The sequence below is a fragment of the Saccopteryx bilineata genome, chromosome 5 (assembly GCF_036850765.1).
Source record: "Saccopteryx bilineata isolate mSacBil1 chromosome 5, mSacBil1_pri_phased_curated, whole genome shotgun sequence".
In the NCBI taxonomy this organism is placed as follows: Eukaryota; Metazoa; Chordata; class Mammalia; order Chiroptera; family Emballonuridae; genus Saccopteryx; species Saccopteryx bilineata.
Window position 1 is genome coordinate 264907111 of NC_089494.1, and position 21394 is coordinate 264928504.

The 21394-nt window shown below is 55.6% G+C and overlaps 2 protein-coding genes across 2 annotated transcripts in view; both read right to left on the reverse strand.

Annotated features, from left to right (window-relative positions):
* RNF4 (ring finger protein 4) overlaps positions 1–3069 on the reverse strand; it is a 38128-nt gene extending 35059 nt beyond the window's left edge. The window contains exon 1 of the mRNA XM_066233660.1: positions 2946–3069. The gene's annotated coding sequence lies outside the window, so the exon portion shown is untranslated. The remainder of the gene's footprint in view (positions 1–2945) is intronic.
* A 3199-nt stretch (positions 3070–6268) lies between these two features.
* CFAP99 (cilia and flagella associated protein 99) overlaps positions 6269–21394 on the reverse strand; it is a 41515-nt gene continuing 26389 nt past the window's right edge. Inside the window, exons 7-16 of the mRNA XM_066233004.1 lie at positions 20381–20461; positions 19872–19946; positions 18651–18719; positions 18330–18418; positions 17515–17719; positions 11356–11497; positions 11088–11239; positions 10117–10322; positions 8427–8583; positions 6269–8297 (exon numbers count right to left, since the gene is read on the reverse strand). Coding sequence (XP_066089101.1) covers positions 8178–8297; positions 8427–8583; positions 10117–10322; positions 11088–11239; positions 11356–11497; positions 17515–17719; positions 18330–18418; positions 18651–18719; positions 19872–19946; positions 20381–20461 — 1296 coding nt within the window. The 3' untranslated portion in view covers positions 6269–8177. The remainder of the gene's footprint in view (positions 8298–8426; positions 8584–10116; positions 10323–11087; positions 11240–11355; positions 11498–17514; positions 17720–18329; positions 18419–18650; positions 18720–19871; positions 19947–20380; positions 20462–21394) is intronic.

The window sequence follows — 21394 nt, forward strand, 5'->3', positions numbered from 1 at the left end:
AATTGACAATCCTCATTTTTTTTTTTTTAACAGAGAGAGAGGTCAGAGAGAGGGATAGACAGGGACAGACAGACAGGAACAGAGAGATGAGAAGCATCAATCGTTAGTTTTTCGTTGCGCATTGCAACTCCTTAGTTGTTCATTGGTTGCTTTCTCATGTGCCTTGACTGCAGGCCTTCAGCAGACTAAGTAAACCAGGGGTCTCAAACTCAGCTCAGCATGTGGGCCGCAGAGCAAGATCACAGCCGTTCGGCGGGCCGCACTAGGTCTACAAAAGGCAACTGTTACGCAACACTTTTCTCACTGCAGTTGAAAACAAAAAAAAAAATCAGTACAATAAGCACAATCGTACATGCAGTTTACTCGGTGTCACAAAACGATCAGAAACTGTAGTTCGCATCAGAACTGCTGTTAACTAAGCTAATATCTAGCTAGGATGCTAGAGAAATGAAAAATACAAGTAGGCCCCTAGGCTTACTTAATTTTATCCAAAATATTTTGAACTTCGTGGAGTAGTCTACGGGCCGCACAAAATTGTTCGGCGGGCCGCAAGTTTGAGACCCCTGAAGTAAACCCTTGCTCAAGCCAGCAACCTTGGGTCCTAGCTGGTGAGCTTTTGCTCAAACCAGATGAGCCCACGCTCAAGCTGGCGACCTCAGGGTCTCAAACCTGGGTTCTCGGCATCCCAGTCCGACGCTCTATCTACTGTGCCACCGCCTGGTCAGGCGACAATCCTCATTTTGAAATCTTTCCAGGCCTTTCTTACCCTGCATGAAGCAGCAGTCCATAAACGTGCCACTTCTATCCACGTCTGGAAAAAACACCTAAAGGAACTCCAGCTTCCAGGAGCACACCCTCCGTAAGAGATAACCCCTTGTCTCTTCACACCTGGCCTCTGACCTCGGCATCAAGACTCTGAGCCTCCCTCTTCAGAGAGGAACCTCCAACGGTCTTGCTCCAAAGCCCCAAAGACCTGCTGGGAAACAGGCTAATTAAAAAAGACCAGTCAGAAGAGCATGTACGTGAACGAAATCTCAGTAAGGTGCACCCGGTATGTTCTGTAGGAGCCACCTTACTCAAAGACTCCTAACCGGGGGCCCCTGCAGGATGTAGTCAATCATTTCAAAGTGAGACAATGGAACAACACACAGAGCACACCAAGCCCTTTTTATCTGGCACACAAACCAATCACCTGTGCACATTCTCAATGACAAGCACCCTGAATCTTCTCAGTGAGTAGCACCTTAAAATCAATGTGGTAGAAACCACTGAACATGGACTGTGCTAACAGCTTTTCAAGGAAGAGCCAGTCCTAACTGCCCTGGTCCAACCTACTCTTTATCCTCCCTAACTGGTCCTGAGGCCACTAGTCTTATCCACCTTTCTCCACCACCCTTCCTGTAGCACAGTGACTTCTCTGAACGACAAATCTATCCCTGTTACTTCCCTGCTTCCAACTCAGTTCAGTGACTTCACATCTGGCCATACAATAAACCCTGAATTCCTTAACAGGGAAGCACAGCAAAGACCTTTTTAGACCTGGTTTCCACTTACCCCTCCCACTCCACCTCTTGGAACAATCCATATTTCAACCCCAGGCAATTCTCTTCGTTCCCTCCACCCTCACTGCTTAGTCCCAGCAGCCCCCTGTGCCAGGTTCACTTCTGTGCCCCAAGCGGAAAGCTTGGCACACAGAAGACCTCATCCGTGTGCTGACTTCGAATATTAAAGAAGGCAATTCTCAAAGGAGGGGGGTGGGCAACACAAAAAGCCAGCAAAACAGCTTTCTATTTGAATGTTCCAACTTCCCCTCAAACTCAGATACAACCGAAGCCCCTATTAAGAAAAAAGAAAATGTTCCCTTCATCTTCTCTGCCTTTCATTACCAGAGGTCCCAACATTCCGGGTCAGTGACCTGGAAGGCCTGGTCCTGAAGAGGCAGGAGAGCAAGGTTCTTCTAGATTCGCTCCGCCGGCCGTGTGACCTTGGACAGCATGAGCCGAGCGCAGGGCTGCGGAGCTGAGACCCGAAGTCTGGCTCCGAGGACTCGGCGCAGAGGCAGAAGGACAGGGAGAGATAGGGCTGTGAACGGCGTGGGCCGCGGGCAAAAATAAGGCAAAAAAAAAAAAAAAAAAGGCCAAAACCCCCGCATGAATGCCCACCGCGGGCTCCCGGCTGTTCGAGGCTCGGAGTTCCCTCCTCCTCCTCCTCCCTCGACGGGTCCAAGGGTGGACGGTGCCGTTCGCACAGCACCGAGTTTCGGAGCTCAGAACCCCGATTCACCTTCAGGCACCTGTCGGGCGGGCCTCCGCCGCCGCCGCGGTCACGGGTTCGGACGACCGGAAGCCGAGTCCTAAGCGAAGCTGCGACCCCCGCCCCCTTCAAGCCCAGGGGAGGCTCTGCCACCAGGTCCCGGCGGACTCGCGGGTCCACCCGCCCCCGTGGGGAACTGGCGCGAGCACACAAAGGGGGCGGCGTCAACAGGAAACAAAACGCGTGCGCGGCTCTGCTCTTCCCCCCCGCCCCGCCCCGGAGCGGCCCCCAGTCCCCGACCCGCGGCCGCGCCCGGGGACCCCGGCCCGAAGGACCTCGGCAGCGTCCCTGTCCTCCGCAGCTTCGGTGTCCCCGGCTCAGCGGCTAACTGAGCGCGGCCGGCCGCTGCCCGCCCCACCCCCACCCCCACCCCCACCCCCGCTCCCAGTGGGGACCCTGCAGCCGGACGGACACGCAGGTCAGCCGGCCGGCGTTCCCGGGGGAGGTCCGAGCGGGGTCGGCCGCGCCAAGGCGGCTCCTGGGGCCGCAGCGTCGAGGCCGCTGCAGGCCGTGCAGGTGCCCGAACCCCGTATCTGTCCGGCCCTGGCTTGCTGCTCCCTCCCCCCCTCCTCCACGAAGCCTGGTTTTACTTGGGGCTGGTTCGGTTCGGGAAGGCGCCGACGACGACCCACCTTAGGTAGAAGGACCTTTGGAAGCTACTGCGAAGAAGCATTCCGCCGAGACGCCGCCGTCTCAACAGCGACCCACTTCCGCTCCGGAGGCCTCGGCTCCGCCCCCGGACGTTTCCATTGGCTGCCACCGCCCCTGTTCCTGGATTCTACCGGTCAGAGACGTATATTTTCAATTCTATTGGATGAAACGACCATCTATTACCACTTTGAAACGGGGCTTTTTCCGGCCTCGCTTACTCTCGCGAGCTCAACCTCCCCCTCTCCTCGCGCGAGTTGCGGCCGGCTCCCCTCGCTTGTCCCCGGGACTTCTCTGTAGTTGTGGTCCGCCGAGCAAAACGGCCAAGCGGGCAGCAGGCAGCTTGGACGTCAGTCCGTGCAGGCCAGCCCTTCCACGGAGTTAATACTAAGGTGACCAACTTTTTTTTACAATGGAAAGGACAAAAATAACTGGAAGGAAACAATATCGTAAACAAAAGAAACATTTTATTCATTGCAACAATACACTATAATATGATAAATGAATAAAAACATTTGTAACATTTTATATTGTCATTACGCTTACATGCCTATTAATTTTTAATAATTGTAAGAAAAAAGTACTCATTTAGATACAAAAACATCACATCACACGCAATGGACTGACTGCATGGATCTAACACGGACATTTTCAGAGGAGTCTTCCAATATCAAAAAGGAGGATGTGTAGGAGGACACTTTTCCAGGGAGGATGCAACTTACAAAAGAAGGACTGTCCTCCCTAGAGGAGGACGATTGGTCACCTTATTAACACCCGACCCAAGCTGACCCTCTCCCCGTCTCAGTTTTCTCTCCTTTAGGCCTTTGTGAGCCATGTTCCCCGGGGGAAACGGCCTGGATCTGCAGCACTTCCGGGGCACCTGCGACCCCCGAAGTGCCAGGCCCTTGGCTGGCGTCTGTCCCGGTGATCATTTACTCTTCCAAGCTTGTGGTGGAGACAGGAAAACAACACAGCCTGGCCCATCTGCCCGAACCCAGAGGAGGTACTCGACCACCAGGACGTCTGGAGGGCTCCCCAGAGGAAGTGACCTCAGAGCTGGGAACTGAAAGGCCTCCAAGAGAGTTTCATAAGAGGGAAGCTGGGGGAGGGGAGTGATGGGCTGGCATGTCCAGGAAACTGAAGGCTGCCCGGGTGTGCCAGGAGCACAGAGGTAGGGAGCAGCGTGGGAGGCAAGAATCAGATCTTAGAGGTTAGGAACCTGACCCAGATGCCAGGTTAAGAGTCTGGATTATCCCCAGGGCAATCGGTGTCCGGAAAGGAAGGACTGAACCTGTGGAGGAAGCACTCTTGCCCAGGTCTCCTGGAGGTCCAGCAAGAGCCTGGGGTTCTCAGGGGTCCCTGGAGCCTCTAGTGGACCTCCAAGAGCCAAGAGAGTGCAGGCCTTGGGTCACTCCACTGTTTAAGCGAAGTCTTACTTTTCCCTCACCTGTCATAAGAGGATATACCTACTGCAGGGGACTCAGCACAGCACTTGTACAGCTGCATGCCAGCACCAGGGTCGGGGCTGCAGATCAGTCCTTTTTGTTCTAATACCCAGATCTCAGGCCATGGCCATCACCTCTGGTCCCTAGGGCACCCTCAGGTAGTGAGGCGGTCACTTAAAATGCTTGGGGATGGGCCTTGGCCAGTTGGCTCAGTGGTAGAGCATCAGCCTGGCGTGCAGAAGTCCTGGGTTTGATTCCCCGCCAGGGCACACAGGAGAAGCACCCATCTGCTTCTCCACCCCTCCCCCTCTCCTTCCTCTGTCTCTCTCTTCCCCTCCCGCAGCCAAGGCTCCATTGGAGCAAAGATGGCCTGGGCGCTGGGGATGGCTCCTTGGCCTCTGCCCCAGGCGCTAGAGTGGCTCTGGTCGCAACAGAGCGACGCCCCGGAGGGGCAGAGCATCGCCCCCTGGTGGGCAGAGCATCGCCCCCTGGTGGGCGTGCCAGGTGGATCCCGGTCGGGCGCATGCAGGAGTCTGTCGGACTGTCTCTCCCCGTTTCCAGCTTCAGAAAGAAAAAAAAAAAAAACCTGGGGATGGGCAGTTTCCTAAGAAGTGATCTTTAACCCAGAAGACAGAGTCTTGTATAGAAATAACTAAGCAGATCAAAACCACAGCACTAATGTTTTTGTCTTGAGTTTACAAGCAATCTCTATGTTTGATATTTTATGCAGTTATAAGGGAATTTGGTACAGTAGAGTATAAGGTAAATTTGATTTCAGTGTAAAATATGTGGTTGGGTATTTTGAAAGAGATTTTAAGTTTCAAGGTACAAGATTTTCCAGTTTCTGGCTATAATTGGAATGGCATTCAAGAGAATTTATAAGTTTAAGAGAAATGTAGACATTTAATACATCTATAGGAATTTTTAAGTACTTCATAAGGCAAACAACTAAAATGCTAAAAAATATATATAGATAGATGCTACATGTATAAATACAGTTTAAATGTTTAAAGGGGATTTTAGCTTATAAATGAGACCATACATAACTAATCAAAGTGATAACTGAAAAATGACCAGCTTTATAAAGAAGATTGATAATTTGAATTTCACAGCCTAAGGAAAAACTAGGGTTTTCTATTTGTAACTTTTATACATTAAAGATGTGATATTGAAAAATAAAGTCATGAAAACAACTTTTGTGCTCAGAAGCTGCCTTTAAAGCCTCTGCAAACCTCACTGGACACAGCTTCGTACAGGTTCCTGGGTCACACACCAGAACCTAAACGTTGGTGGAGGGGGCCTGAGAACCTGGGTTTTTTTATTTGTTTGTTTTTTAATTGATTTTAAAATTAAAATCAATTAAAAAGAGAGAGGAAAGAAAAGAGAGAGACAGGACCATCAATATGTTCCTGCATATGCCCTGACTGGGGATTGAACTAGCAACCTTTGTGCTTCGGGACTACACTCAAACTAACCAAGCTAGCTGGTCAGGGCCTGAGAACCTGCTTTCTAACTATCTGGAAGAACCCTGGCCCAAGTGAGTTTCAGATATTGTCAAGGAAGGTCTTCCTGCTGCACTTATGCAGAAAATACACTTAAGCAGAATGTCAATACCCCAGGTGGTCCAGAGAGCTCTCTCTCGGCATCAGAGGGACCTTATTTCCCCTGTCTGGCCTTCTTCTGAGGGTGTCTCCTACACAGAGGGGAGGCAGGGATCCTAGGCTCTTGAAGATCCTGGGCTCAAGTTGGTTTAGCTGTTGCTTTGCAACAGACCTCCATAGAGCTCAGTGTTTTAAGCGAACGGGCATTTATTTGTTGCTCGTGAATCTACAAGTTAGTTCTGGGGGAAGGTTTTGGTCCTGGAAGGCCTCACGTGCTGGAGTCGACTGGTTCGTAGGATGGTGGAAGATGGCCGCTGTTGCTAGGACCGCTGGCTCTCTTTCACATGGCATCTCATCTCACCAGGTCACCCAGGGAGTGCTCGCACTGGGATCAGGCAGAACCAGGAGAACAGAAGGGAGCTCCAAGGCCACTTGCAGCCCAGGCTCTAAACTGGCACCCGGCCCCTTAGGCTGCATCCGGCTGACCAAAAGCAAGTCAGGGACTGGGGGAAACAGGCTCCGCCTCTTGATGAGTCACAGGCGACCAACATGGAGACCCAGAGACATTTTGCATCAACCCACCATGCAAGGCCTGCTTTCAGGCCACAACCTCGGGATGGCCCAAGGCCTGCTCCCACCAACGTTTATAGGGAGCAGAAGCCCCAGGTGTTCTCAAGGCAGCTCTGAGCAGCTGGCCCATCCAGAGTGGTGGGTAGGTACTTTGTGGACTGCCAACCAGCACAGTCGATAGCACCTGAGTTTGTTGGGCCCCCACATCTGCCGTCGTCACAGGGCTTGATTTGGGTGCCCATGCACACTGTAGGAACTGGCTAGCAGAGCATGCCCAGTTCAGGCGAGTGACACTGGAATAAGAGTTCACCCAAGGCTTCAAGGACAGAGAGGCTTCCCTCCGAAGAGTACCAGGAAGAGAAGGCATTTCTTCCTCTGGATGTTGTGAGGCTGGAGCTGCTGGCAGTTTGGAGACAGAGCTCCAGGATCAGGCATGTCCTGAAGTCCACCCTACTTTTGGATCGCTTCTGAGGGACTTTCTGGACAGGTCATCATCAATGTATTCTCTTGATATCAAATGAAATGGGTTTGAAACAGAACACGGGATATAAAGCAATTATGTTTATCCTCTAGATAAAATTTACTCTTCTCCCAGCTTTAATTTGACAGGGAAGTGGGAAATTCCTCTTTCTACCAACAACCTGGGTTGTGGGAAAGCCCTGGGGTTCTAAAATTCAGAATATCAGGAGAGAGCTCAGTTCTTGTCACTTCAAGGTACCAGTCTTCCTGATCTGAACCTCCTTGAGGTGCCAGGAAAATCTCTCTCCTGACATCTACCCACCTGGCAATTTCCAGCCCCTCCCTTACTACCACCTACCCCTTGGCCTTGCCCTTATTTTCTCTTTCCTGGGAGTGGCAGCAAAGCCAGCCTGTCCACAAGGCCACACCTTCTCCTGAGTCCTGGCTCTGGGACCCAGGACCCAGGAGAAGGAATCCATCCCTATCTGTCCCTGGGCAGAGTAATACCAAGTGTTCTTTTGGTGACACTGGAGAAGGCTGGGCAGTGCTCTTAAGTCACCAGGCTTAGCTTTAGATCCTGGCTATGGGGCCATGTCACTTCAGCTCTGAGCACCAGTGCTTATCAGCAGAATGGGTGTGGGGGGACACTTGCTACCCCAGTCCAAGCTCCACTGCTGCTAGGTTTACATGAGGTATCTCACGAGTAGGGCCAGTCCCTAGTGGCTGAAGAATCCTCTCAACCTCCCACCAAACACACAATCACACACCCAGTCTTCAGGGTCCACAGGTGAAGCCATTCTACTCCGGATAGGGGTTCCAGGTGTATACTTGCAGAGGGGGGGCTCTGGAAGATGGGGTGCCCAGAATGCTCCGGGTAGGGAAGGGCTCAGTGGCCATATTTAGCACATAAAAGACGAGGGCCGGGTCAATTTGAATGCCAAATAAACAATACTTTTTTGGCAGGTCGATTCCATCCAGCGTCCTCCTGCATTCAAGGCTGCTCTGGGCAGGTGGAGACTGGGGCGGAGGCGGAGGGATGGGGAGAGGGGGCGAGCAAAAAGGAGGCGCACATGGTGGGCCGCACGCTTTATTGTGGCGGGGGGGGGGGGTGTCTCGGAGTCCAGTCACGTGCCCACCGGGCTCAGGAGGCCTCCAGGCGGCGCGCGGGCCCCCCGCCGGCCGAGCCTCCCCGCTGCAGCGCCTGCAGCCTGCGCTCGCGACTCTGCTCCAGCTCCAGCCAGTGCTGCGCTTCCAGCTGTGCCTGCGGCCGATGGGCAGGTAGGGTCGGAGCGGGCGAGGGCAGCACCCCTCCGACACCAAGTCCACCTGCCCCGGCCCAGGTCCCGGCCCAGCCCGGCTCCCACTCTCCCCTGCCGAGTCTCGGGCGCACCCGCGGCCTCCGGCGCGTGGCCCGCCGCGCCGGCACGTGCAGCAGGGCCGCCTGCCTGCGGCGCTCAACCGCCTTCTCCTGAATCCTGCGCTGCAGCTCTTGCACGCGCTCGTCCTGGCAGGGCGCCCGCAGGGCCGCCGCTTTCTTCTCCTCCCACCTGGGCCAGGCGACAGGGCGGGCTTAGAGGAGGGTCCTAACCACAGGTGATATAGGTGGAGGGGGATGCGGGGGGGGGGGGGGGGCTTGTAAGGACGCTCCCGTGGGACACCGTCTCCTCTATCTTTTTGTACTTAACATTAAAAAAGAAGCATTCCATATGTATTAACTATGTGTATTTGGGGTAAACAAGTGAAAGCCCCCCTTACCTTGCACCCCACCCCCACCCACCCTTGCCCTCCGTTGCCTTGACGAAACAGCTGCTGATAATTGTGCTGTCTTTGCAAACCTCTCCCAATACTAGGCCATTTTTCCTTCCAAAATGAGATCCATTGTACTGTACTATAGGCGGTTCCCTGCCACCTTGCGTTCAAGCACACATCACAGACCCAAGGACATTTGTGGACGCTGCTCCCTCCGCCACCATGCTGCCTGGCTGAATCCAGCCCCCCACCCATTAAAAGGCCCCTAGTGAATTAATGCCATGGGGTCTGGCTTCACACAGGGAGGCTCCAGAGCTTTGTTAGTGGGTTTTAGAGGATCAACACCAACCAGACTGCATTTGGGATCTGTCAGGAGGCTGGGAGGTGGGGAGGTCTCTCAGGTGCGTTCCACCTGGTTGGGGACCTGCTGAGCAGACAGCCAGCTCTCCTAGGGCAGCCCCTCCACCGCCCCCGCAGCAGTCACATGCCTCCTCTGAATCAAAATCAGAGCAGCAGATACTCAGGACCCATAGTGCTGGAATTTGTGACTGTCCTTCCTTCCGTCCACCCAAGCCCAGTTGTGCTCAGACACTCTCTGGAGCCCTGTGTGCCAGACCCTGAACTAGGCTACACTCTGACAGTGCTGGGTGCCACCTCCCTTGAGAAAGACTTTCCTCGCTATGGGATCAGGCCAGGTTCCAGAGGCCAGCCTAGCACCAGGGCTGACACCAGCCTCTGCCTGACCAAATTGTCAAGGGCAGCCACATGGGACTGGAAAAGTCACCACCGTGTTCCACAGACAGACAAAAAGAGGTGTGTGTGTGTGTGTGTGTGTGTGTGCATGCTCTCCACGAAAGGGAAGCCGAGATGCTTGACAAATTCAATGCTGGAGTCTCAACTAGGTCCTGGTTTCAAAAGAAAAAAAAGGTATAACAGCCTTAGGACCCCCGAGAAATGTACCTACAGGATATTCAGAGGCTGTCGGGGAGTTCTGTGAAACTCTGGTTATGTGAACACTTGTCTGTTTTCAGAAGATGCACACGAAGTGCTTAGGAACAAAGTGTCAAATGCCTGCAACTATTTCCAGATGGTGCTGCAAAGAGAGATAAATAGCAGCTAGCTAGCGGAGCACATGGCAAAAGTCGTACCCATGACCCAGATGCAAAACGAGTGGATCTAGGTCATGGGCATCAAGCCATCACTGTGATTTTCTCACCTTCTCTGTATGCCCGAGGATTGTCTGATAAAACAGCAGGGCTGGGGGCACTGTATGGGCAAAGGGGTGGTTTGTTGTTGCAGGAACCCCCCCTGAGGGTGCAGAGGGCACCAACCTCAAGGCCGCAGACCTCCCCATGGCCGCGCGGCACAGCGAGATCTGCTCCAGCGCTGTCTGCAGCTCCTGGCTCTTGGTACGCTTGCCCTGGATGATCTGGTCTCGTTTCTCCTCCTTCTCACGCTGCTGAGCCTCTTTGAGCATGGCCAGCCGTTCACGCAGCTCCACGATGGACATCTCCCCTTCTAGGCCATGCCCAGGGGTCTGGGGGGTTGGGCAAGGGAGGCCCCAGGCTGAGAGTCAGAGCCGTGGCCAGCCTGCCCTGCCTGCCCGACCAGCCTGGCCATGTCCTGGGCCTGGCTGTCCTCTGCCCCTCCTGCCTTCCAGGGGCCTGGCCCCGCACCCAGGACACCGCCTTCCCTCTGCCCAGGGGTGTCTGTGACATTCCTGCCATCCGGCTTCTCCATCCTGGGCCCCTAGGGAGTCGCCTGAGACTCCCTAGGGTGACTGGACATTTCACCCCAAGTGGAGTTCACCACTGTCACCTAGTCAAGGCCCAGGGCCTGGGCAGAGAGCACGCAAGACTACCGAAGCCCCTGGGGCCAGGCCTAACCCCCCCACCGTCCTGAGCCAGCCTGGCCTGCCATGGTGCTTCTCAGGCAGGCCTCTGGGCTGCGATGCCCGGGTTCAGCTCCCGCTCACCCAGCCTCTGGCCTTTGTCCGCTGCGCTCTCCCTGCCCTGCCCTTCCCACCTGGGGAGCCCCGGACTTCCAGATGCAATACTGGGAAACACCTCCCGACACTGTCCACCCACAAGAGCCCTGGACCCCCGCCCCCAGGGTTTACCAAGTTCTCCCCCCGATAGGACTGTGAACTCTCAGGCCAGTCCCAGGCCTCCAGCATGGTGGTGTGTGGGGCCCACAGCTGGAGCCTGGCTTGGGTCGAGATGGGCAGCCCGGGCATGCCCTCGTGTGGCGAGGCCAGGCCCAGGGAGACATGAGGAGGCTCCCCTGGAGGAGGTGCGCTAACCTGGGTCAGGTCCACGAGCTTGCCCTGGTGCATGGGCTGTGTCTCCAGGGCCCGCAGCTGGGAGATGAGCTCACGGCGCCGCCTCTGCTCCTCCCTGGCCTCCTCCGCGCTTTGCTGCAACAGGGCTCGGTTCTCCTCCACCACCTCCTGAACTTGGGGCCAAGAGAGCTGCTGAGGTGTTGGAGAGCCTCTCAGCTCAAGGAGCTGTCCCCCCCTCCCCGGGGCACCTTGGCCCTCCCTGACCTGATGCGCCCGGCCCCTGCCGTACCCGTCTGCCGCCGGCCCCTCAGGAGTTTCATCTTTGCCGCCCTGATGTTCCTCTGTCCCTCCATCACCCGCTCCACCAGCTCCTTCATGGCCCTTTCCTGCTGGAGACGCCTCTGGGCGCATTGCTGCATCAGCTCAGCCATCTGCTGGGACAGCCACCCGCCACCATCAGAGCGGGACCCCCCGGAGCAGACCTGTGTCCCCCAGCCCCTCCCGCGCCCCAGGAGCAGCACGAGGTCTAGAGGGCAGATCCAGCCGCTGATCCCGAATCACCCTGGAATCCAGATCTCAGCTCACGAGCCTCTGGTGGGTACAAGGGGAGTCGCATGTCATGACCTCACTGCCTCGACTGTGGTCCTGGGGGCGCAAGCCCAGAACCATGCAGCCATCTCCCCAGACCTGATGATGAAACTAAGGGGTGCAGTCAAGAGAGTTCTGGGGAGACCAAGCAGATCCACTGGGTTTGTCCTGCAGCTGCCCACTCCTGGGCACCCGTGGATGAGGGCACTCTTTGCTTTTAAGCCGCATGGAGCTGGGTGTTCAAATACTACCCAGGTCTGTGACAGGACATTCCAGGCTCCCAATCAGGTTGCCCCCAGGCCTGTCCTGATGGTCATCCCACACTTGTCTTTCTCGATGTGGCCTCAGAAGTGCACAGCTCTAGACAATCATGTGGTTTTGCTGCTCTGACTGCACCTCACTGGGTGGTCTGTATGCCTACTGTGTCCACCTCTTCTGCTCAGGGTGAGGCATTTCCTAGCCTCATCCTCGTTATCTATCACCTGGAGTGTGACAAGAAGCCTGGTGACTTCTTTTCATGGTTGTCTTTGGGAACCTAGGCACAACTCTTGGTCCGTTCTACCACTGATGGACGCTCGGCCACTTCCACTTTGGCACTATGTGAACAATGGAGAATCATATTTCAGTCCTTAAGAGACTGCACAGGACAGGGTGGGATTTATGCCCCCGTCACTGGCCCACACCAACAGGGACCTGCTCAACTCCCAGCCCCTGGAAGTTTCTACCACTGGGAGCTCATCGCTGACTGCAGGAAGTAGAACAGCAACCCCCCAAGGCAGCACAAATGCCAGGTTCAGGACACAGACTCATCCTTTGTGAAACAAAATGGCGGGAGCACCAAAAACGGCTCTCAAACCTCATTGTCAACCCTGTGCAGTTTTACTCCAGGTTCTAAGAAAAGGCAACCGGGGCTCAGAGAAGTGGCTCTTCTGGGGCTGGGGCAGGGAAGACGCAAGCCAGGAGCATTTTATAACACGTGAAGTCAAGAAGCGCTCACGGAACAGCAGGGCAGAGGGCACGCCAAGGGGACAGGAGAGCTAGCCCGGAAGGGCTCCCACTGGCCAATGCTGGCAGTCGTATCAATAATGTGGTACCGGCCCTGGCCGGTTGGCTCAGCGGTAGAGCTTTGGCCTGGCGTGTGGGGGACCCGGGTTCGATTCCCTGCCAGGGCACATAGGAGAAGCGCCCATTTGCTTCTCTACCCCCCCCCCTTCCTCTCTGTCTCTCTCTTCCCCTCCCGCAGCCAAGGCTCCATTGGAGCAAAGATGGCCCGGGTGCTGGGGATGGCTCCTTGGCCTCTGCCCCAGGCGCTAGAGTGGCTCTGGTCGCGGCAGAGCATCGCCCCCTGGTGGGCATGCCGGGTGGATCCTGATCGGGCGCATGCGGGAGTCTGTCTGACTGTCTCTCCCTGTTTCCAGCTTCAGAAAAATACAAAAAAAAAAAAAAAAATGTGGTACCAGATTTCAGCACACACTATAAAGCACGTGTGCCTGTGCATGAGTCTACACTGATGTAAGCAAGTGACTGTTCAAATGAACGAGTGCGTGGAGAGGAGAGAAAGTCTCCGTGTGGAAGAATTCCTGGTGACAGCCCACCTCCTTGAGTGTGGGCTCTGCTTAGAGACCCCCTCCAAAGAGTACAAATACAGAAAGGGCGGTGGGGGTCATTACAGCAGACAAACTTGGCAGACACGACCCCAGCCAGGTGATCAAGGTCAACGCCAACAGTGGTAAGTCTATGCGGCCAGCAGGCGTCCTTGAAAGGATGTAATGAGCACTTTCCCTCTGTGGGTCTTCCTCCCACACTCCAGTCTACTCACGAGAAGAATGTGAGAGACACCACAGCCGAGGGACATTCTGTGGGATACCTGACCGGCTCTTCTCAAAACTGACAAGGTCATTAAGAACAAGGAACATGCCTGACCAGGCGGTGGCGCAGTGGATAGAGTGTCGGACTGGGATGCAGAGGACCCAGGTTCGAGACCCCAAGGTCGCCAGCTTGAGCGCGGGCTCATCTGGTTTGAGCAAAAGCCCACCAGCTTGAACCCAATGTCGCTGGCTCCAGCAAGGGGTTACTCGGTCTGCTGAAGGCCCACGGTCAAGGCACATATGAGAAAGCAATCAATGAACAACTAAGGTGTTGCAATGCGCAATGAAAAACTAATAATTGATGCTTCTCATCTCTCTCCATTCTTGTCTGTCTGTCCTTGTCTATCCCTCTCTCTGACTCACTCTCTGTCTCTGTAAAAAAAAAAAAAAAAAAAAAGAACAAGGAACATGGATAAGGGACAAAGAAAGTCTGGGAAAGTGTCCCAGCCAGAAGGAGTCTGAGACAGGACATCTCGATGGAATGTGTCCGGATGGCATTGTGGGCAGGAAAGGGCATGAGTGGGAAAAATGATGAAATGTAAATAGGGTCACGGACCAATGCTGGTTTTTTAGCAGTGACAAATATGCCATGGTTAGCAGGTTTGTGTCCCGCCCCCACAAACTCATGTCCACCTGGGACCTCAGGATGTGATCGTATTTTCCACGAGTTAAGAACACAGGAAGTAGGCCTGACCTGCGGTGGCGCAGTGGATCAAGCAACGACCTGAAATGCTGAGGTCGCAGGTTCAAAAAAAAACAACCAAAACCCTAGGTTTGCCAGGTCAAGGCACATATGGGAGTTGATGCTTCTTGCTACTCCTCCCTTCTCTCTCTCTTCTCTAAAATGAATAAATAAAAAATAATTAAAAAAAATAAAAGAATATAGGAAGTAATTAGTGAAGGATCTGGAGATGATATCATCCTGGATTTAGGGTGGGCCTTAAATCCAATGACAAGTCTCCACGTAAGAGGAGGAGAGGACATAGAGAGACACAGAGAAGACGGCCACGGGAGGATGTAGGCAGAGACTGGGGGGGGGTGGCCCCAAAACAAGGAATTCCTGAGGTCACCCGCAGCTGGAAGAGGCGAGAAAGAACCCTACTCCCCTGGAGGCTGGGCGGAGCACACAGCCCAGCCAACACCTGGATCTCGGGCTTTGGGTCTTCACGGCCTCACAGTCCGGGAGTAAGCCCTCTGATCCGTATAGAATAGATGGTGACGGCATATGTTACCAGCCCAGGAAGCTTGCGGGGGAGGGTATGGGAACTCTCTGTACCTGGTAGGCTTTGAGACTTCTCTGTAACTCTTTAAGACTGGTCCAAAATAAAAAGTTTATTTAAAGAAGTACTTTTGAAAAACATTGTAACAAGTTGGAGAAATGCTTGTGTGTCAATACCAGGTGTAGAAATGTGGGCAAACAAAACATCCCCCCTCCCAGTCTTATCTCAGGGGAACTTCCTGCAAACATAGAAAGATGCTTGGACTAGGGAGCTGAGCTGACCTCCTGAGCTGTCGACCTCCTGAGCTGCCCCTGGTGGTGGTCCGGGAACAGTATGGAGACCTGAAACCATGAAACTCCCTAGAAGAAAACACTGGCTGGATAGTTTGGGGGGTTAGATGAGAGCATTGTCCCAAAGCACAGAGGTTGCCGGTTCAATCCCCAGTCAGGGCGCATAACGGAACAGGCTGATATTCCTGTCTCTCTCTCCCCTCCTCCCTTGCTAAAATCAATAGATAAAAATTAAAAGGAAAGTGAATAAGTTTTAGGGACCTAAGGCACAGCAGAGTGACTATTGTTAATGACACCGTATTGCACACTCGGCATTTGCTCGGACGGTAGACCTCAAGGGTTCTCATCACTCACACAAAGGGTAACTAGGTGACGTGATGGAGGTAGGTGTCAAGAAGCTTGACGGTGGTCATTTCGTGATGCAGGTGCATATCAAAATATCAGGTTATACACCTTAAATATATATGAATTTCACTTGTCAATCATATCTCAATGAAGCGGGGGGGGGGGGTGTAAGAAAACGGACAAAAGCAGATAGCGTACAGTAAAAAATAAGAACTGGTTCTCAAATATCTGAAAAGATGCCCGTATCCACACTATTTGTCACCTATGAGAATGGCAGAAATTCCTGAATTCAGCGCAGCACACTGCGGGGGGCTGGCCCTCCCAGTGCTTGGGGGGTAAAGACACTGCCAGACCAGAGGAAGGTGACCAGGTCTCTTCACTGAAACCACGTGCCCCGAACAACACGGACAAGAACAGGACAGCCCGCCAGCTCAGTCTGACTCAGCAATCCCTGCTCTAGAAGTTCACCGTGAATATCCACCTGCACAATAGGAAAGGCTCGCATGATGTCGTTCATCGCAGATAAAGCAAGGAGTGACACTTCACACAGGGAAAAGGGGAACTCAGAAGTGTGTATTTACAAGTGTGTGTATTTGCTTAGAAGAAAAAAAACAAAACAGAACACATAGTCCAGAAATTAATGAAAATAAGGATGTAGGTAGGTAGGTATAATGTATAGACTTACAAGAAGTGAGAGTTGGCCCTGGCCTGTTGGCTCAGTGGTAGTCCTAGGTTCGATTCCCGGTCAGGCACACAGGAGAAGTGCCCATCTGCTTCTCCACCCTTCCCCCTCTCCTTTCTCTCTGTCTCTCTCTTCCCCTCCTCCCGCAGCCAAGGCTCCATTGGAGCAAAGCTGGCCTGGGCGCTGAGGATGGCTCCATGGCCTCTGCCTCGGGTGCTAGAGTGGCTCTGGTTACAACAGAGCGATGCCCCAGATGGGCAGAGCATCGCCCCCTGGTGGGCATGCCGTGTGGATCCCGGTCGGGTGCATGTGGGAGTCTGTCTGCCTCCCTGCTTCTAACTTCAGAAAAAAAATTTTTTTAAAAAAGGAACCTAGAATTCTCTGTGTCTACTTGTCATATTGTTTTGACTCCATATTTTAAAAAAGTCAACTGGCCCTGGCTGGTTGGCTCAGTGGTAGAGCGTCGGCCTGGCGTACGGAAGTCCCGGGTTTGATTCCCAGCCAGGGCACACAGGAGAAGCGCCCATCTGCTTCTCCACCCCTCCCCCTCTCCTTCCTTTCTGTCTCTCTCTTCCCCTCCTGCAGCGAGGCTCCATTGGAGCAAAAGATGGCCTGGGTGCTGGGGATGGCTCCTTGGCCTCTGCCCCAGGCGCTAGAGTGGCTCTGGTCGCGACAGAGTGACGCCCGGAGGGGCAGAGCATCGCCTCCTGGTGGGCATGCCGGGTGGATCCCGGACAGGCGGGAGTCTGTCTGACTGCCTCCCCGTTTCCAACTTCAGAAAAATACACACACACACACACACACACACACACACACACACACAAAGTCAACTAAAACAAAAGGGATAGCAAACCCTAACATTAAGTACAAACAGACACAAATGAGTATCAAAGAAGTAATTTGAGTGAACGTCAAGCATGTCCCCTGACCTCAGCCCTCAGTGGCATGTGTCTAAGAAAAGACTACCTGTGGGGGGAACACAGGTTGGGAGCCCCATGAAGGCTGTTTGTCCTCGGAGGACGAAGACAGACAGATATAGAGGAAGACAGTCTGACATGTCTGGACCTTCTAACGCGGTAATGTGGATGTCCACAGACCTCCTATGGGAGAGGACAAGCAAACACGCCAGCCTTCTAGAGTTTCTGCCAGAACCTCGGGCCTTCCCTCGTGTGTGGACGTGCAGACCAACTGGCTCTGCGGTGGGGGTGGGACAGACAGTGCGCTCAGGCCAGCTGACCAGAAACGCCTCCAGAGCCCCCAGAAGCTGTCGAGGCGAGGACAGGGACCACAGCCACTCTATACGGGTCCCAGGAAGAAACGACCCGGGGTCAGCTGCAAGCCCATGATCACAGGAGTGACCAGGCCCACTGCTGGCCAAAGCCCCAGAGCTCCTGGGTGGCAGACAGGCCAGCGGCCAGCCTCCAGGGCCCCGGCTCCCCTGGGAACCCACGTCACCTCCTCCTTCTTCTGGGTGGCCTTGTGCTGGTTCTCCTGCAGCAGCTGCTGCCGGGCCAGCGCGGCCTCCTCGTGGCTGAGCTTGCCCCGCAGCCGCCGGCACAGGCCAGCGGCCAGCTGCTCCTCCCGGTCCTTTGCTTGCATCTTCTTTTGCCACTGAAGGAACTTGGAGAAGTCCCCGGCCCCATCCACAAGCTTGTCCACCCTGGGAAAGGAGGAGAGAGGCGGGCTTAATTAAGTTCCTCCTGGGATGAGGCCTGCACTAGCCGGCAGGAGGCCATAGCCCCCCCCCCATGGACACTGGCCCTCACAGGCACTCTGTGTAATGTAGGTGCCCATCGTCCATCCGCCGCCCACTGCCCACCTCTCACACCCTGTGCATCCACCTTAGTCCACAGCTCCCCACCCCCCTTGTCTGTCTCCTTACTCGTCTGTCCACCCACCATTCCCGCCCCCATCCATCTGCCCATGCACCATTCCTCTGTCCCTCTGTCTGTCTCTCATCCCTCTGGTGAGCCACCCAAGCCCCCAACAACAGCCCAGTTCATGGGGTAAGAACAGGGGTCTGCAGCCCGCTGGTCTAGGGGAGGGGGTCCCAGGAAGGGGCCACAGAAAGCCTGAGGGAGGTTTGGGGTGGGCCAGTGTCTGCTGAGCCCTCTCCTACCCAAGTCTGTCTCCCTCACTGAGCCGAGATGGTTTTACTAGGGTGCAGCTGTGACTTCAGCACTGGCTGTTAGAGGCCCCATCCCTGCAGGACCCCAGCCCCCAGGCCCCTCCTGTCCCGTGCCCACCAGGCTCCATCCTGTCCTCCCCACCTCTGTAGCTCCTTCTCCACCTGCCGCTGGTATAAGGCTCCTTCCCGCAGGATGGTGGCCACGTTCAGCTTGACGGGGACCTCGTTAGGCTGTGGGAGAAGGAGGGGCTGGCTGGGGAAGAGGAGCCTTGGGAGTAGCAGGCCCCCCCCCCGGCCCTCCACGAGCCTCTGCCCTGCCCAGGGCTCCCCTTGGCAGTGAGGGTGGGGCCACCCTTGGAGCCTCTGGCTCTGGCCACCCAGCCCCTGGGGCAGAACAGGCTGAGAGAGGGGTTTTAAGGGGACACCCCGTGTCTACCCTTGCCTGGCCAGGAGCACCCCTCACCGTGTAGAAGGTCAGCTTCGGAGTCTTGTGGGTCCGGGGGACGAACCAGCGTCGCAGCTTCTCGGGGCGCTGTAGGAGTTAGGGACTGGCACCTGAGGCTGCTGGGCGCCTCCAGACGCACCCTGGGAGGCCCACCCTGCACGAGGGTTCCCCAGGGCAGCACCTCTGTCCTGCAGTGCACTCCCAAGCCTTGTGGGATGTCGGGCTGCCCCAGGAGGGTCATGGAAGGTGCAGAGCCCACCGAACCGGGGACAGTGGTTCCCAGTCAGGAGGGCTCAGAGTCCATCTCCCCAGCTGTCCCCAGGGCTGACCCCATGACCTGTACGGGGCTGGTCCCTGAGTCTGTCTGTAAGCCGCAATGGGGGGAGCCGCTGGCATTATACCCCCTGGAACATGGAACTCAGCCATTATACCCCCTGGAGCATGCTGCTATGCTGGGTAGCCACGCCCCTACCTGCCCCAACTGCTAGGGGTGGGGGGCAGAGTGAGAGGCATTGGCAGGGCTGGCACCCGTGGGCAACTAGCCTTTCTCATCTGGCTCCCATCATTTTTTCAAACACATCTTGGGCTATTTTCTTATATAACTAGTAAATGCTGGGCCCTGGCCGGTTGGCTCAGTGGTAGAGCATCGGCCTGGTATGTGGACGTCCTGGGTTCGATTCCTGGCCAGGGCACATGGGAGAAGCACCCATCTGCTTCTCCACCCTTCCCCCTCTCTTTTCTCTTTATCTCTTTCTTCCCCTCCTGCAGCCAAGGCTCCATTGGAGCAAAGTTGGCCCGGGCACTGAGGATGGTTCCATGGCCTCCGCCTCAGGCACTAGAATGGCTCTGGTTACAATGGAGCAATGCCCCAGATGGGCAGAGCATCGCCCCCTGGTGGGCATGCCGGGTGGATCCCGGTCGGGCACATGCGGGAGTCTATCTCTCTGCCTCCAGGTTCTCACTCCAGAAAAATACAAAAAAAAAAAAAAAGAACTAGTAAATGCTGAGTATGGAAACCTGGAAACACCCAGAGAGACGGACCAGAGGCTTCCCCAAGGTTCGGACCCATGTCGACACAGCCCACAGGACGGCACTTTGCCTGGCCCGGCGGCACTGGGATCCTGGCCCTGGGTCTGAGACGGGAAGGCTACAGTGGCTCGCTGTGTCGCCGCATCTCGATGTCTTAGACTTAGAGAATGCCTCCACACAGACCGGCCAGCACGGAGGGCAGGGTATCACCTGCGAGGGGAGCTCCCCGCGGGCCCTGGGCCCTGCTCGCTGCATCTCCTCCGGGCTCGTCTTCGGCAGCAGGTCCTGCAGGGGCAACACGTGGCTCAGGCCCACAGGTCGCGGCCCCGTCCCCAGGCTGCTGGGCACGTGGCTCAGGCCCAGAGGTCGCCGCCCCGTCCCCGGGCTGCTGGGCACGTGGCTCAGGCCCAGAGGTCGCCGCCCCGTCCCCGGGCTGCTGGGCACGTGGCTCAGGCCCACAGGTCGCCGCCCCGTCCCCGGGCTGCTGGGCACGTGGCTCAGGCCCAGAGGTCGCCGCCCCGTCCCCGGGCTGCTGGGCACGTGGCTCAGGCCCAGAGGTCGCCGCCCCGTCCCCGGGCTGCTGGGCACGTGGCTCAGGCCCACAGGTCGCTGCCCCGACCCCGGGCTGCTGGGGAAGAAGAGGCCCACCAGCTCGCACCACCTCTCCCTCCTTCTCCCTATCTTCTCTAGAAGGGCTGGGCTGCCGTGCGGCTACTCACCTCCGCCTTCCGGTGATGGCATCTCTTGGTCATTTCTAGCACCTGTGGCTCCTTGGGTGACTGGTAGGTGCTCCTGGGGACCTGGTGGGTGGTGGAAGAGCCCGTGTCAGTGGCTGCAGTTGGAGGGTGTGCAGACGTGTGGGGCTGGCGGGTGGCATGTGGGTGACGGGTGGGCCGTGGTCCCCAAGACAGGGGAGGCAGAGCTGGAAGGGAAGTTTTGCAGTTGCAACCGGGACTTGTGGGGTGTTGGCGGCCATGTGGGGGAGGGAAGGACGTCCATCGGGCCAGCATCAGGAAGGAAGGTGGCCAGGACACGAGAGGGACAGGCAGAGGGCTACTGACTGGGCAGGGGTGGACGCAGAGTGGCTGGGGCAGCAGGTCAGGCCGGGAGAGTGTCGTGGGCCCCGGGATAGTGAGGTGTCCGTGAAGGGGACAGGACACAGCATCACAGGGCAGAAAGCAGGGCAGCCTGAGACCAGCCACAGCAGGAGTCGGGAAACTTTTTGGCTGGGAGCACCATGAACGCCACATATTTTAAAATGTAATTCCATGAGAGCCATACAACGACCCGTGTACATTACGCATTATCCAATAAAAATTTGGTGTTGTCCCGGAGGAGAGCTATGATTGGCTCCAGCCACCTGCAACTATGAACATGAGCGGTAGGAAATGAATGGATTGTAATACATGAGAATGTTTTATATTTTTAATGTTATTACTTTTTTTTATTAAAGATTTGTCTGCGAGCCAGATGCAGCCATCAAAAGAGTCACAGCTAGGCCCTGGCCGGTTGGCTCAGTGGTAGAGCGTTGGCCTGGCATGCGAAGTCCCGGGTTCGATTCCCGGCCAGGGCACACAGGAGAGGTGCCCATCTGCTTCTCCACCCCTCCCCCTCTCCTTCCTCTCTGTCTCTCTCTTCCCCTCCCGCAGCCGACGCTCCATTGGAGCAAAAAGATGGCCTGGGCGCTGGGGATGGCTCCTTGGCCTCTGCCCCAGGCGCTAGAGTGGCTCTGG